This window comes from Hemitrygon akajei, chromosome 7 (genome assembly GCF_048418815.1).
Source record: "Hemitrygon akajei chromosome 7, sHemAka1.3, whole genome shotgun sequence".
NCBI lineage: Eukaryota > Metazoa > Chordata > Chondrichthyes > Myliobatiformes > Dasyatidae > Hemitrygon > Hemitrygon akajei.
Window position 1 is genome coordinate 95,543,148 of NC_133130.1, and position 16,401 is coordinate 95,559,548.

Here is a 16,401-nt window from a genome sequence, read left to right on the forward strand (position 1 = left end):
TAGGCTATTGTAATTCTATCATTCTGAATAATATACTGACAATTTCTGGTTGTCACTGTTGAAGTACTTATTATAAATACTAAGAATTGATTTGTTTTCTTTTGCAAGTTGGTCATTAATATGTAAAGCTGCATTTGTTGGTCAATGATCGTTGCAGGATTACCTCAGGACGTTGCAAAAGGCTTTAATAGAACTGCAACAAAGTGTAAGCCATGAGGGTGGTATTGCGGAAACCTCCTTTATTTCTGAAGATAAGGTAATTATAAAATAGATCATCATATTTAAAAGATAAAATTTCCATTATAAATGTAGAACATCATTGTTAAATTTCTTGAAATATGCCAGGACCAAAATCATTGCAGTTATTACTGATTATATAGTTACACTTTCTAGTTCACTATTTGAAGACTGATAATTGATAATATGCAGTAATGCTCTCTAAATAAGACTGACATAAGCAACTGCAATTTGCAGGTCAATGAACACCATTAGAAACTAGTAAAAGCAGTCTTTTTGTAAAGAATCAGTTATCGTTGAATGAGGAGGAGATTTTTCCCTATCTTCTAGAGAAAAGATTTTTTTTTAAATGTTCAAGAATTGTCTCTGGGTCAAAGACCATCTACCTTTAAGGAGACTTATTAAGAACAGCCCCCAAATTCTGTCTCTCCTTTTAGGGCAATATCTGTGTTATGCAGCCATGATTTGAGGTTGTGTTCCACCCAGGGTAGGAGCCATGTAGAAGCCATATTAGTAGGGAGCAGCAGTTTCCAGCTCCAAAAATACAGTCATCAGTGAAACAGTCAAGTTTAACCAGCTCTTTTTACTTGATTCTCAAACTACCTTAACAGTATCTGAACCCACATTCTCTGGATCTCCATTGTTCAATTAACTAGACTAGCAAAAAAAAACCAATGTTTATGAAGACAGAGAGGACACCAAACAAAAAGAGTATGCTTATAAGAATTTGCATCTCTGTCATGCCTTTAATGAATCCAAGCTGTTCAAAATGAACTTGCTTTTATATAGTGCCTTTTATTTCCTCAGACTTCATTGCTAATAAATTACTTTTGTCACATGGCAATCATCCTACAAGGTATATGTGGCTGTACTGCTGTCATCATCGGTTTGAGGGCCTTTTGTGTGACCACCACCTATACTAATCACCTTTGAGTAATGTGGGGGCGGGGGCGGGGGGGTTCAATGGGGTCACTCATGAATCACCAAGCTGTACATGTAGGTACAAATAAGAAGTGAATGGTGGATAAATATTGGGTCAGACAATCTGAAGCACTATTTTCTTTAAATATTTATTTTTTGTAAGCAGAGCCTTTATGGATATAAATGGCAATAAATAGTATCACCTTAATCACTTGCTCCTGAATTTATTGCTCCCTTGCAATTTCTCTCCCTGTGAAACCAGCAGTGATTTCCTAAACATCAAAGAAGGAGTACTCATTCATTGTAAATGGCGAGAAAAACTGATGAACCCCTGCAGAAATTGCTGCCTTTCTATATCCATTGAGCTAATCCCCAACATGTCTTTTCATCCAGAACACTGGCTATATCTGCTGGGCTTTGGAAACTGCTCTAACCTTTTCATGGTTGGAATCCACAGACAACAGCATTTCAGTGAATTCCAGATTTCCTGTGTCCCTGCTATTTGAAAGACCAGCCAAAGAGGGAGTGAGAAGAGAATGTTCCAATACCTCTCTAGATGCTGTAATGAGTGTCTGGAAGAATAATCTTTCATTCTGAGATAATTACGGATATCTGACACAGTTGTGAACTTTAGAGATAACATATCAGTTCTTCCTTATATATAGTCATAGCATCTATGTAGCTGTAAACCTCTGAAATGATAAATGATTAGTGAATTTCCAGTAATATATTCATAAATATATTCTGCAGGTTTCCAGCTCACAATTAACAAAAAATACTGTGGCTTGGTAAAGTCAGAAAATCCACATCATTTTTCTTTAAATATCTTAATACTTGTTTTTTCTTGAAATATCACATTTAAAAACTTATTTTAAATGCTTCTTTGACATAAGCAAACTTAAAGTGCTTTATTAGCATGGGTTTTAAATGTACTACTCTGCTATGGAAGTGGCTTGAGATCCCTTATCTTTTACCAGTAAGCACACGGAAACCTGGGGTCTTCTAGTTTGAAAAAAAATAAGAAAAGAAAAAATTCAGTCGGGGTTCCCAATTAACATACCTCAACTCCCAATGGAATTTGCAAATACAAGCAGCCAATTAAGAGCAAGAACACATTTATCTATAATCACCCAGTCCAACTGCAAAAATGATCCAGACACTCAAAATGTAGTGTTTGGTCAGACATAAGTATATGCCCATAGATCATGATTATGAGCCCCTGACAATGGGTCAAGGAGAAAATATAGGCATATACATTTTGGGATGATTCATTGATATTGGAATCCGTTTTATTAGCTTATTGGTGCAACACTCTGAACACCATGCAGCCTTTTGGTGCCATATGAGTCAAAGTGGAACGACTCCTAAGGATTCCTGATATAATCTATTGGCTGCTTTCATGGTCTTTTTTATATTTTTTGTAGGTTGCAATGATTTCCGCAATGACACTTTGGTCATCCAGTGTGCTGAGGTCCCCCAGGTTAGTGGTTTCATCATTGATGATTTTCTTCAGCACCCGCCTCATGATTTTCCCAGATCGAGTTTTGGGAAGTCGCTTCACAGTCTGAAAATTGGAAACACTTATTATACTCAAACCATATGTTATATGAGCAAGGACCTGGCAGACAGTGGTTCATCTCCTAGCTTAGCACATTGATCACTAGACAAACAGTACCAGGTCCATCGGACACAATTAACAGTTGTTTATTGTTTGTGTAGCTGCTGATATGCTGCCATTTAAAAACTAAAGCACAATATAATTCTACTGACTTCTTGCTTCAGTACAATATGAAATCAGTCAGCTTTGACAAGCCAATCATGTCTCCCTGCCTTTTGTTCTCTTTCCTTTTCAAATGAGCAGTGGAGACACTATGTATCTCTCATTTAGTTGCAATTTCAGATATATTCTAGGTATGTTCTGCAAGACCAAAGTTAGATAAATGTTGGGTTCACGTATAACATAGTTAACTTCTGATGCAGGTGTTAAAGCTGCTCCCTAACACTCAGATAGACCAAGGCGGCGTAGTGTGAACAATGATCTTCAGAAAATTACAGTTGGAGTTGATTTCAGCAACCCTACAGTCTGTGCATTTCAGAAAATCCTTTATTTTTAATAAAAATATAATTATAAACAGGGTGAACAGGAAAGACCTATTTCCTTTAGCGATAGCCCATTGCCTAGTTAAGGTCAATAAGCCACATTGATCTGTGAAAATTGAAGGATATCATTAGAACTTCAAAAATACTTCTGCCCAAGGAGTGATGGGGATCTGGAAATCACTAATGAAAGGGTGATGGTAGCTAAAGCCATCTGAGTTTAAAAAGTACCTAAGTTTTAAAAAATTGAAGTGTCCACCAAGCTTCACTTTATAGGTAGATGGTGATATTAGAATGACAGCCCTTTCTCTATCAACAGTGACTGACAGCAGGATAGTGGCATTAGTCTTTCCTTCCCTTCCTCACTCAACGTGGACCAAGAACTGAGAAGTAAGCATTCGTCTAAATACCCATTCCTGAAATGACAAGAGCCAAGAATAACTGCTTACACCACCTGAGCCAAGAGTTGGAAGTGGAATTAGTTTGAAAAGCCAGGTGGTGATCTATCTTGACTCTTTCTTGAGATTGCAATCATCATGTGCCCCCATGTGATATAAAGAAACACAGCACTGGGTATAGCAGGGTCCATGGAAAAGGAAGCAGCCAGATATCGTCCCAAAGACTACAGAACCATATGTGCCTCTAGGCAACAGCACCTTGCCAGTTACAACGCTGGTAATTACCTGACTGTGTGGAAAACCATTTGGTGTATGAGTCATAGAATCATACACCAAAGAAACAGGCCCTTCACGACAATGCTGACCATCAAGTATGCAAGTTTAAAGAATGTATCAAAATTTGGTCTATAACTTTTTTATACCATAGAGATTAGAGTGTTCAACTGGATACTTCTTAAATGTTGTGAGAACATCTACCTCCATCATCTCCACAAGCAGTGCCGTCCAGATTCCAACCAACCTCAGAGTGAAAATAATGATTTAGTTGAACAGTGGGATTCCAGGGTCCGCACCAGTTCTAAGTCAGCTGCTAAACATTGACCGAAGCCACCCACCCATGTGGAGGCTGACACGTACCAGAGCTGGGGTGACCCACAGGAAAGGCCTGGTGAGTGTCCAGAATCACCAAAAGGAGGGGAACTGGATCCTCATCCAGCTGGGGCTTATGCCCAGCCTGACCATCCCAGACTTTAGAGCTGATCCTTACCTCAAAGTCACAGACCTGGCTTATTGACTTCCCTTACCTGCACCGTTCTAACAAACCAGAGACAGTTCACCTTAGAGACGTGCTTCTTCAGGTCCCCGCTAAATCTCTAAACCTATGCCCTCTAGTTCAGAACACCTATGCATTGTGGAAAAATGTCTCACGATTTTGCATACCTCTATCATGTCTCCTGCTGGCCTTCTCGGCTCCAAGGGAAACAAACCCAGCCTATCCATTCCCTACACATAACTGAAAGACTCCTGCAGGAAAAGCTCTTCAGCTGTGGCTTAAATAATGATTATAAAGTTGTACCATAACCTCACTGCTCTCTCATTCTGTGGCGTGACCAGTAAAACCAAGTACGGTATTCAATATGCCTTCCTCACCAGCTTTCCTACTGTACCTATGCTACCATCTTTTAGGATCTATGAAATTGTACAAGATCCCGCTGTTCCTCAGTATGGCATTCTGTCCTTCACTGTGTATTTTCATCCTTTATTCGTTCTTGAAAAGTGTATCAGCTCACACTTATCAGGACTAAATTCCAACTGCCATTTCTCTGCCTATCTTACCAACTGACCAATGCCACCCTGCAGCCTAAGACCATCCTCCTCACAGTCAACAACACCCCCAGAGGTTTTTGAGACAATATATCCTGTTCTCTAAACAAATAGATCTGATCCAGCTGATTAATATTCAATCAGTCTACTCTTGATCATCAGTAAAGTGATGGAAGGTGTTGTAAACAATGCTATCAAGCAGCATTAGGTCTTGAATAAACAACTGACCAAATCCCTGTTTGGGTGTCACAAGCCTCTCAAGCCTTGTCACAGCCTTGCTCCAAATGTGGAACGGGAAATGGAGTTTCAGAGATGATCTGAGGATCATTGATAACAAGGTAGTGTTTAATTGAGTGTAGCATCCTGGAACCCCGGTAAAATTGAAGTCAATGGGCATGAAAAGGAAAATGTTCTGATGCTTGAAGTTGCACATTGCACAAAGGAAGACAGTTATACTTCTGGAAGGAAATCTTCCAAGCTCTGGAACATCTCTGGAGGAGTTCCTTTGGGGACATTGTCCAAGGCTTAACAATTTTCAGTTACTTCATTCAGTTACGTTCCTTGGCAGCATGAGGGTGGCATGCTAACATAATGGTCAGTGCAATGCTTTATAGTGCCAGTGATTGGGGTTTAATTCCCTTGCATCAGTAAAGAGTTTGTATATTCTCTCCATGACTGTGTCAGTTTCATCTGGATGTTCCAATTTCTTCCCACATTCCAAAGGCATATGGGTTACAGTTACCCATCTCATCCTCTGACTGTGTTGCTCGTCATTGACACAAAGGACACATATTTCAATGTTTTGATGAATATGTGACAAATGAAGCTAACCTTATATCATTGAGCCTCCATCATAGGGTCAGAAATAGGGCTGCTTGCTGATGGTTGCACAATATTTAACCTCATTCACAACTCCTCAGCGTATGAAATAGTCCATGCCTTCATGCAGGAAGATTGAGCTAACATTCAGCCACAGGCTGACAAATGGAAAATAATAATCATGCTTCCGAAGTGATAAGCAATGACTATCGACAAACCATCTATCTTCATTATTTAATAGTATCACCATTCTGTGGGTTGAGCAGAAACCTAACTGAATCAATGAAATAACTGTAGCTAAAGAAGCAGACTAGAGGTTTAGTGTTCTGCAGTGCAGAACTCCTATCATTCCAAAGCCTTTCCACCATTTAGAAAAATACAATCAGAGACATGATGGAATACTCTCCTAAATGAGTATAACAATAACCACATTTACCCATCTCTTTCCTCCTTCATGACACCCTCACATTTGCATCACTGTCCTCATCCTTCTAGGATCTTTCATGCAACAATTACCCTAAGCTCAAGGAAAAATACCTCATCTTTTCATAGTCCAGGCTCAAACCTAAATTCAACAATTTCAGATGGTTATCATCTTCGGCGGACTTTATTTCCAATTTCTAGTATCATGGTATTTTGTCATTTCAGATCATGTTTCTGTTTCTTCCACCCAGGTCTCCCCTAGAATGAACTCTTTACATTTCCTATTTCCATTCTCTTTTTGCCATGCATTTTAATACTTCTATCATTTAATCTCTTCTGCATTCTGCTACCATAGAGTCCTAAACTTGTTCTCATTTCCCTTTTATCATGACCTCTTAAACTTATTTATTTCTAACTTTTCCCACTTCTGATGTATGGTTAATTTCCTCACATCTCTCTCTCTCTCTCTCTCTCTCTCTCTCTCTCTCTGTCTCTCTCTCTCTCTTTCTCTCTCTCTCTCCAGACCCTATTTCCTGATTTTTCAGTTTTTAATTTAGATTTCCAGCATACAGAAGTATTTTGACTTAATCTGTTCTGAACATCACTGTTGCAGCAGCAGACATGGTTTCCTACTAGCCTTCTCCAAATCTGCCAATCTTTCCATCTCTCATGGTGCACTAGTGGAGAAAATAACATTTGGGTCAGTGAGCCTATTCTTGTATCAGCTGAGTCTGAAAATGCAAGGTTTGAAACTTGCTTCAGACAGTCCTAGAAGATAGGGGCTGTTAATCTAATCCCAGGCTCAGGGCAGACATTCAGAATGATAATAATTTCTGGAGGCTGGTCCTCTCCCTTCAACAGGTGGGTTACTGGAGACCCTAAAACCTGAACACCACAGACAACTAACCACCAACCATGCCCCCCATACAATTTAAGAAATAATTGGTTTACAATCATTGCAATCTGTCATAACTTTATTTAGCCTCATAAGTACTTCACATCATTCTCTCTCAAGGAGGAAGAACATGATTGGGTGGCATGGTACGTCGCAGTTAACGTAATACTACTACAGCGCCAGTGGCCCATTTTCAATTCCTGCTGCTGTATGCAAGGACTTTGTATATTCTCTCTGGGACCACAGTGGTTTCCTCTCACACTCCAAAGACACATGGGTTAGTAGGTTAATTGGTCACATGGGGGCAATTGTGCAGTGTGGGCTCATTGGACTGGAAGGGCCTGTTACATAAATAAATAAACACTATTGCCATCTTGAGCAACACACACAAAATGCTGGACGATCTCAGCAGGTCAGGCAGTATCTATGAAAGTGAGTAAGTGGCCAATGTTTTGGGCTGAGACCCTTCTTCAGGACTGGAAAGGAAGGGGGGAAGATGCCAGAATGAAAAGGTGGGGGGAGGAGAGCTGGAAGGTGATAGGTGAAGCCAGGTGAGTAGGAAAGGTAAAGGGCTGGAGAGAAAGGAGTCTGAAAAGACAGGAGAGTGGACCATGGTAGAAAGAGAAGGAGGGTTACCAGGTAGAGGTGATAGGCAGGTGAGAAGAGGTAAAAGGTCAGATTGGGAAATGGAAAAGAAGGTAGGGGGAGGGATTTTTTTACTGGAAGAAGAAATCAATATCAGGTTGGAGGCTACCCAGATGGAATATAAAGTGTTGGCACAAGAGGAGGCAACATGTCAGAACGGGAATGGGAATCAGAATTAAAATGTTTGGCCAGCAGGCAGTTCTGTTTTTGATGGATGGAGTGGACGTGCTCATCGAAACAGTCCCCCAATATACAGCAGGTCTCACCAATGTAGAGGAGGCCGCATCAGACACAATAGATGACCCCAGCAGATTCACAAGTGAACTGTTGCCTCACCTGTAAGGACTGTTTGGGGCCCTGAACAGAAGTGGGCAGGTGTGGCACTTAGATGCTTGCAGAGATAAGTGTTGGGAGGGTGATTAATGGGGAGGGATGAATGGACAAGGGAATCACAGAGTCTATCTCACCATTCTAGATGTGAGGCTGAAAATATTTCCATGGCTTCACATAAATATTTTCCAAAGGAGCAGTGCAAAATAACAATGACAAATATAGCATTACATCAATGCTTAAATCAAGTGCGATCTCTGAAATCTACTCACTGAGCCAGAGTCTGTGGGGAGAAGATAGTCACTCACCATAATATGGTCAGGAACAGCATATTTGGCTATCCTAGATGCCACCATTGATTTGAGATCCTTAATGATGGCTGATTCAGAAATGTTCTCAGAATCTTTCAAAACAATAAAGGCAAATGCAGCTGAAATGAAGCACAAGAAAAATTCTTTAGTACACAAGTGTGCATTCTGACATAGAAATGTGTTCAATAACAACAGTTAACTAACATTAACAACCCAGAACTCATTTTCCTTGAATCACTGAAGAAATCATTAATATTTCTAATCACATTGCCTCAACAATCATGTATAGTATGACTTTTAATGGGGGGGGGGGGGAAATGCTGCTGTGCTTTAACATAACTAATTTTTAATTCTTTCTTGGGATGCTTGAGTCATCATTAAGACCTGAATGTTTATTGTCCCTTCCTGAATGCCAGTGCCAAAGTGGTAATGAGTCTTCTTCCTGAACTGTAGAGTTTTGAGCTTTGTCCTGGATGTGATACAGATGTACCAGTGTACTTCAAAGGGCACTTAAGAGTGAACCAAAGTGGTACAGGACTAGTCAGAAACAGACCAGATCATGTAGGATGAAAAGTTTTGAAGAACCAAGTAAATTTATTATTAAAGCTGTGGAGGAAAATATTGTGAGTAAAAGATTTTGATAGACTAAGGGTTAATATTGGCTTTTTGAGTATAGAAACTAGTTTGCTTAATTTGTTATAGATGTGGCCTTGGTTTTTAGCAGACAGTTCTTAGAATAAATACTTGCAGTTGCTTATCTTGTAAGAATTAACATCAAAGATATGAGACAAACTGTCTGTTCATACAAAGTTGTACACAGGACTAAATTTTTAATTTTTGCCTGTTACTATGAGTGTAGCTTATCACAAGTGAACCTAGCTTATCTTCTGTAACTCACAAGGTTAATCAAACAGCCTTTGCTCTTGCAGTTGATTTGTACTTGTATAAAAGGAGCTGTGCTCTCTGTATTATTTGGAGTTTGAAAGCCACTGTTAGTGGTTCCACTCACTGCAATATCATAAATAATGCTTTCTTTACTTCAAATTCAGTGACTAATTTACATGCGATCATCTTTAATTGAATTTTCTTAACAAATTAATTTCTCTAACAAAAGTACTGTATGTCACCATGTACAACTCTGAGATTCATTTTCTGACAGGGATACCCAGTAATTCCAATAACCATAATAGAACCAATGAAAGGCTGCACCAACAAGGTGGACAACCAGTGTGTAAAAAGCAACAAACTGTGCAAATACAAAAAGAAAGGAGAAAAATAAGCAATAAATATCGAGAACATGAGATGAAGAGTCCAAAGGTTGTGGGAACAGTTCAGTGATGGGTCAAGCAAAGCTGAGTGAAGTTATCCCCTCTGGTTCAGAGCCTGATGGTTGAGCAGTAATAACTGTCCCTGAACCTGGTGGTGTGAATCCCAAGGGTCCTGTACCTTCTTCTTGATGGCAGCAGCAAATAGAGATATTTGCGAAAGATGGGGATGCAGGAATAAGGGATCTTGGGTCCATCAATTAACTAATTTCAAATAGTGCCTACTTAAACCAGGCTTTAAGTTTACAAGGTAGCATCCAAGAAAGTTATATTTGCACTCAGTGGCCACTTTATTAGGTACACCTGTAGATCTGCTTGTTAATGCAAATATCGAATCAGCCAATCATGTGGCAGCAATTCAATGCATAATGCATAATAGCATGCAGACATAATCAAGAGATTCAGTTGTTGTTCAGACCAAACATCAGAATGGAAAAGAGATGTGATCTAAGTGACTTTGACCATGGAATGAGTATTGGTGCCAGACAGGGTGATCTGAGTATCTAAGAAATTGTGGGCTCTTGGGATTTTCACACACAACAGTCTCTAGAGTTTACAGATAATGGTGTGAAAAACAAAAAGTATCCAATGAGCAGTAGTCCTGTGGGCAAAAATACCTTGTTGATGAGAGAGGTCAGGGGAGAATGGCCAGACTGGTTCAAGCTGACAGGAAGACGACATTAATCACACATTACAACAGCAGTGCGTAGAAGACCATCTCTGAACACACAACACATTGAACCTGGAAGTGGATGGGTTACAGCAGCAGAAGACCACAAACATACATTCAGTGGCTACTTTCTTAGGTACAGGAGGCATCTAAATAAATGCCCACGGAGTGTATGTGAAAAACAATTTAATTTATTACAAAAATCATCAATCCTAATGTTATTTGAGGCAACATAAGTAGAAAATAGACCAAATAACCAGAAATATGTTGGTTTGGCCACAAACGGAGGTGCACTATTCAGAATAGATGAGAGAGTACGGGAGATATCTAATAATTCCAGCGACCTTAGTTATTTGAAATAGACAAGAGAAGCTGGAGTTTTTCACCCGCTGAGAAGGGATCTAGTAAGGTATTTGAACTGTTTTCTTTGGAGGAAAGGTTCAAGAATCAGGAGAGACTGTATAAAAAAAATGAGAAGTATTTTATACAGCAAGCAGTTATAGTTTGTAATATAATGTCAGTGGATATAGTGGGCATAGATTCAATCATGACATTTGAAAGAAAGATGATGAGGTACTTGAATAGAAGGAAGTTTCAGGACTACAGGAAGAGGATAGGTGAGTGGGATTAGCTGGATTGGTCTTACGTAGAACTGGCATAGATTTGATGAGTCTAATGGCCTCCTTCAGGGCTCTCATCTCTATGTAATTATATGTTAGGATAAATAGTGTTTCAATGTGAATATAGTCCACAGTAAACAGCATCATCTGGCTACCATTGACTTATATTTGAGAATATTGATTAGATACTTACAGTTGCTGCAGCTACAGAAAAGAACAAGGGAGGCCAAGTGCTCTGCTCCAGATCAAGAAAATGGCTTGCACATGTGGTTACTCTTCCCAAAGTACCCATGGTGACGATTGCAATGCAAGTTGCACCTTAATCCACTGGAAACAGTTTGCATGGCAATAGTATCTATATTATTTATGTTACAGAAAGGGGCATTGATGCTAAATATGAAATATTGCCTTTTATAAATACAAATGAAGTATCAGCTTGGTCAGATACAACAGGCCAGTTTATGACAGTATATGGTGCTCCACACATGCCAGCTGTCGACTCCTGTCACGAGGAAGTGGTGATATGTAATGTTTGGTCATCTCAGGTGATGGCAAAATCCATGATGATGGTTTGTGGTTATACCTTTTTTATCCTGCAGTAGAATTTCAATAAGGACACACCAACTTTATCAAGGTTCTCCAGGTCAAGTCATGTGAGAGGAAAGGTATAGTTAATAATTTTTTTAAAATAACCTTGCAGCCTTTTTAACCGTCTTGCAAAATGGTGAATGGTTACCTTACACTTGGACTATTTTGCACTGATTTAGTCACTGCACAAGGAAAGATGTGATTCTGCTATAGAGAATGCAGAGAAGCTTCACCGGGAAGTTGAGTAGATGGCAGGATTTTAGTTATGCAGAGAGAGTGGATTGTTCATGTCTGTCACCCAGAACAAAGGAGGGTGACAGCTGATCTGATAGAGATAAGTAAGATTTTAAGAGGAATAGATAATCAGATGGTGGGAGTGTCAGAAACAAGAGGGGATAGGTTTAAGGAGACTGGAATTAATTTTAAAATGGATCTGAGGAGAAAGTTTCTTGACATAGAGAGTGGATGATAGTTGGAATATGCTGCCACAGGAGGTGGTGGAATCAGATACAATCTCTTTGTTTAAGAGGCAGGTGCTTGAATAGGATACTGATCTAATGTGGACAAATGTGATTAGTGTAGATGGGCATAAAGATCAGCGCGTACTGAAGAAATTCATATTGTAATGAACAACCTTAAAATCATTATAGATTATACCTTTTTTTAAATTACAAAAAGCCAGCAGCACTTGAATTGAACAATATTTGTAGGTTTAGAAAGTAAATGTGATTACCATTTCTCTCACCTACCTTCCCCTTTTATTTCATGAGGAAAGCCAATTACTGCAGTCTCTGGCACTTGAGGGTGTTCATCCTAAACACCATTTAAACAGAGAGTATTGTATCAATTAGAGTAGCACCTTATCACCTTACTATTCAGTGTAAACATTCATTCCATAGGTAACAATACCAGCTTCATTCTGGGGAATCTAGTGCTTACTGCTCAAAAGATCATTATACAACTCTCTTCTCCTTTCTCTAAGTCATTCATATGTATGTTGAAAAGTTAAGGCTTTGGTTCAAATCGGTGAAGGCCATTACTTGCCATATATTTCCAAGCACAGAATATATTCTACCTTAGTAATTGTTTCCACTTGGATCTGTATTTTGTGTGTAAATCACAGAAAAATAATTTTGTAAACTTTTGCACCCATTTCCTGTTGAGGCCTTGCCCATTGAGAAATTGGACGGAGCAGTAACAGGAATGATTCACTTTCATGCAAGTGTCATTTCCCTGTTGTCATTCACACATCTGCATTCATTGCTTCTTTTCTATCAGAACTTGGATCAAACGATAATGAGATATGACCTTAATTACATAAAGTAAGGAGCAAGCCATGCCATAAGTCAAGAAATACAAATACATTAAAGGGTCACAGATAGGGCATTTGTATAAGCATTAATTCTCACACATTTTAATTTACTAACCTTCCTCCCAGACAGCACTGACTCAGAGCCCAGTGTTTCAGTTCAAGATACTATGATCTGATGCCCATCGTCCAGACAGCCTCTTTGAGAAGACCTGAGTGCCATTTTCTGCCCTTGCCCCCTACCAATTCCACCCTCTCTGCCCACTTCCATTTTGCCTTTATTTCCATCTCACCAAGTGTGCTTGCCATGGATTTACAATTTACTGAATTGACCCTCTTCCCAATAGGCAGCATGCAAATGACAGCCTCAAGTAATGTATGTAGATACAGAAATCACATTCTGAATGGGAGAGAACCATGATTGTGATTTCTTGAAGTGCAGATATCCCAAGTTGGTGATATCTTTGTGTAACTACTGATTTGATATTAAGACTAATTACTACATCAGAGAATGATGAGGTCTAATTTCTGGACTTTCATGTCATGTTGTAACGTTGTCTTCAGTTCTGTTGTAAAGAAAGAGTTAAATCTGATTCCTCCTTGATACATGCTAAAATATATAACACAAAATGGCGTCAGCTTTGAATGTCATAATGGCCTGTTTTCCCCTTACTGACCAATGGCTGGTCTCTATTTTCAGTGCACATCATTAAGATTAGATACCAGTGAAGAATGTTTTCCTCCATATGCACCTGCTGCTTCTATTTCTAAGGTTATGTGGGTCTAGGCCGAAGGTCGCAAGAGATACAAATGAATAAAAAGGGGCAATCTCTTCATGCAAGTGGGAAATCTTCTCTTAGCTTGGGTTGTGAATAGTGCTAGGAGCTAGAGATGTAGACAAGGACATAGAGAGAGAGAGAGAGACTGGAAAAGCTGTCAGTCACCTGTGCTTTCTTCTGGCAGAATATTGTTTATTATTTGTTTACTTATTCACTTCAGCCCAATGAGCCACACCGCCCAGCAACCCAGCTGTTTAACACCTAGCCCAATCACAAGACAATTTACAGTGACCAATTAACCTACTAACCAATATGTCTTTGTACTGTGAGAGGAAACCGGAGCACCCAGAGAAAACCCACATGCACACAGAAAGAACGTACAAACTTTCTTACGGAGGACTCTGGAGCTGAACTCCAAACTCCGACACCCGAACTGTTATAGTGTTGCACTAGCCACTACACTGCTGTGGCACCCTATATTGTGCAGTGTGGATAAGTATAGATAGATAGATAGATAGATAGATAGATACTTTATTCATCCCCATGGGGAAATTCAACATTTTTTCCAATGTCCCATACACTTGTTGTAGCAAAAACTCATTACATACAATACTTAACTCAGTAATAATATGATATGCATCTAAATCACTAACTCAAAAAGCATTAATAATAGCTTTAAAAAAAAAAAGTTCTTAAGTCCTGGCAGTTGAATTGTAAAGCCTAATGGCATTGGGGAGTATTGACCTCTTCATCCTGTCTGAGGAGCATTGCATCGACAGTAACCTGTCGCTGAAACTGCTTCTCTGTCTCTGGATGGTGCTATGTAGAGGATGTTCAGGGTTTTCCATAATTGACCGTAGCCTACTCAGTATTACTTTGTCGCTTTTACTACATAACTTTGTAACTTTAGAAAAGTACCTTAAAAACAAGTACAGTGTCTCCCTTGCTTGAAGGATCAGAAAAGAACTCAGAATGACGTTTTAAAATAGTTTTTGTTATATCTATGCAACTTTATTTGTTCAGGCAGTATCCCTACCAGAGCATTCTCTATTTCAGCTGTGCCCAGTCTATGTCCACTGATGTTGATAACATCATCCATCCGGCCAGTAATTTGGTAATAGCCTTCCTCTGACCTGTATGCACCATCACCAGTGAAGTAATAGCCTGAAAAGGAATGGGCACTATAAGTATAACTAAATTCCCCGCGTGTGCTTCCCCAGACAAGCACAGTATTCGCAGCAAAGCTGGGAAGACTCAACACTATTTAGCTCAGAACTAAATGTCTTTCTGGAATGTGTGGGTTAGTAGGGATGGGAAAGACTAAAAGACTCTGATACAATATAGGGACACTATGTAGCTGTTCTCCCTTTCTGCCATTTCTTTAGTAGCTTTGCCTCTATTTTACAAGGCTGAGTTGTTAGCTCAACGCTCAACCCAGCACAGATGGAAAGTGTGAAAGGAGCCAGCTGGAGTCGAACCTGGGACCACTCGCCTCGAAGTCCAGTGCAGATGCCACTACACCACCAGCTGGCCAGGGGGACACTATGGGTCAATGTATAATCTCATCATCAATATTATAAACCGTGTCATATGACGTGGGCAATCGTGGTCCATGACCATGATTGCTCTTGGCAAATTTTTCTACAGAAGTGGTTTGCCATTGCCTTCATCTGGACAGTGTCTTTACAAGACGGGTGACCCCAGCCATTACCAATACTCTTCAGAGATTGTCTGCCTGGCATCAGTGGTCACTTAATCAGGATTTATGATATGCACCAGCTACTTATACAGTACAACCATCTAGCTCCTGCTCCTGTGGCTACATGTGACCCTGATCAGGGGCTAGGCAGGTGCTACACCTTGCCCAAGGGTAACCTGCAGGCCAGCGAAGGGAAGGAGCACCTTATACCTCCTTTGGTAGAGATGTATCTCCACCCTGTCACCCAAAAACTTAACATAAATTACAAAAATAAATAAATAATGCCAAGAAAAGGGAAAATGAAATAGCCTTCATGGGTTTCATAAACTGTTCAGAAATCTGATGGTGGAGATTAAAAGTCATGAAGATTAAATGGACACTGAATATTCTCCCATAATATCTTTAGTCCTCCTATTACCAGAATATTAATAACAGACATTTCATTTATTATAGTGCAATATAAATGCAAGTTTCTGTTGTGTAAGATAGTAACATGATACACAATTCATTGCAATGGTTGTTACATGAATATAATAGCAGGGTCAGCTGATGTTTAAAAGCAATATAATTTTATTACAAGGTTTATTGCATTGGCTGAGCTAGTGCAGTACTGCACAAAGTTTTGCAGCGAGTAAAGTGGAGGGCTTTGAGTAGAGTGGTATGCCTCAGAGGGAAATCGGTATGTTACTGGCATGTTACATTTTTAATTGATTTAATTAAGTAAATGAAATAATTAAAAACAATGATTTAACTGTCTTCATTGATATACTAGAATTTTAAGTGTCTTATTCATTTTTAATGCCATATTGTATGTTGCACTTTGGAAGGACAAACCAGGGTAGGACTTACACAGTGAAGAGTAAGGCACTGAGGAGTGCGGTAGAACAGAGGGATCCGGAAAGACTGATTCATACTTCCTTGATAGGATCAAAAAGAGAGCTTTCAGCACATTGGCCTTCATAAATCAAAGTATTTGAGTACAGAAATTGGGATGTTAAGCTTAAGTATAAGG

At 39.4% G+C, this 16,401-nt stretch overlaps 1 protein-coding gene across 1 annotated transcript in view; it reads right to left on the bottom strand.

Moving 5' to 3' along the window:
- Positions 1–222: 222 nt before the first annotated feature.
- Positions 223–16,401, bottom strand: part of LOC140730696 (acetyl-coenzyme A synthetase 2-like, mitochondrial) — a 71,059-nt gene continuing 54,880 nt past the window's right edge. The window contains exons 11-14 of the mRNA XM_073051486.1: positions 14,727–14,854; positions 12,352–12,415; positions 8,397–8,518; positions 223–2,722 (exon numbers count right to left, since the gene is read on the bottom strand). Coding sequence (XP_072907587.1) covers positions 2,543–2,722; positions 8,397–8,518; positions 12,352–12,415; positions 14,727–14,854 — 494 coding nt within the window. The 3' untranslated portion in view covers positions 223–2,542. The remainder of the gene's footprint in view (positions 2,723–8,396; positions 8,519–12,351; positions 12,416–14,726; positions 14,855–16,401) is intronic.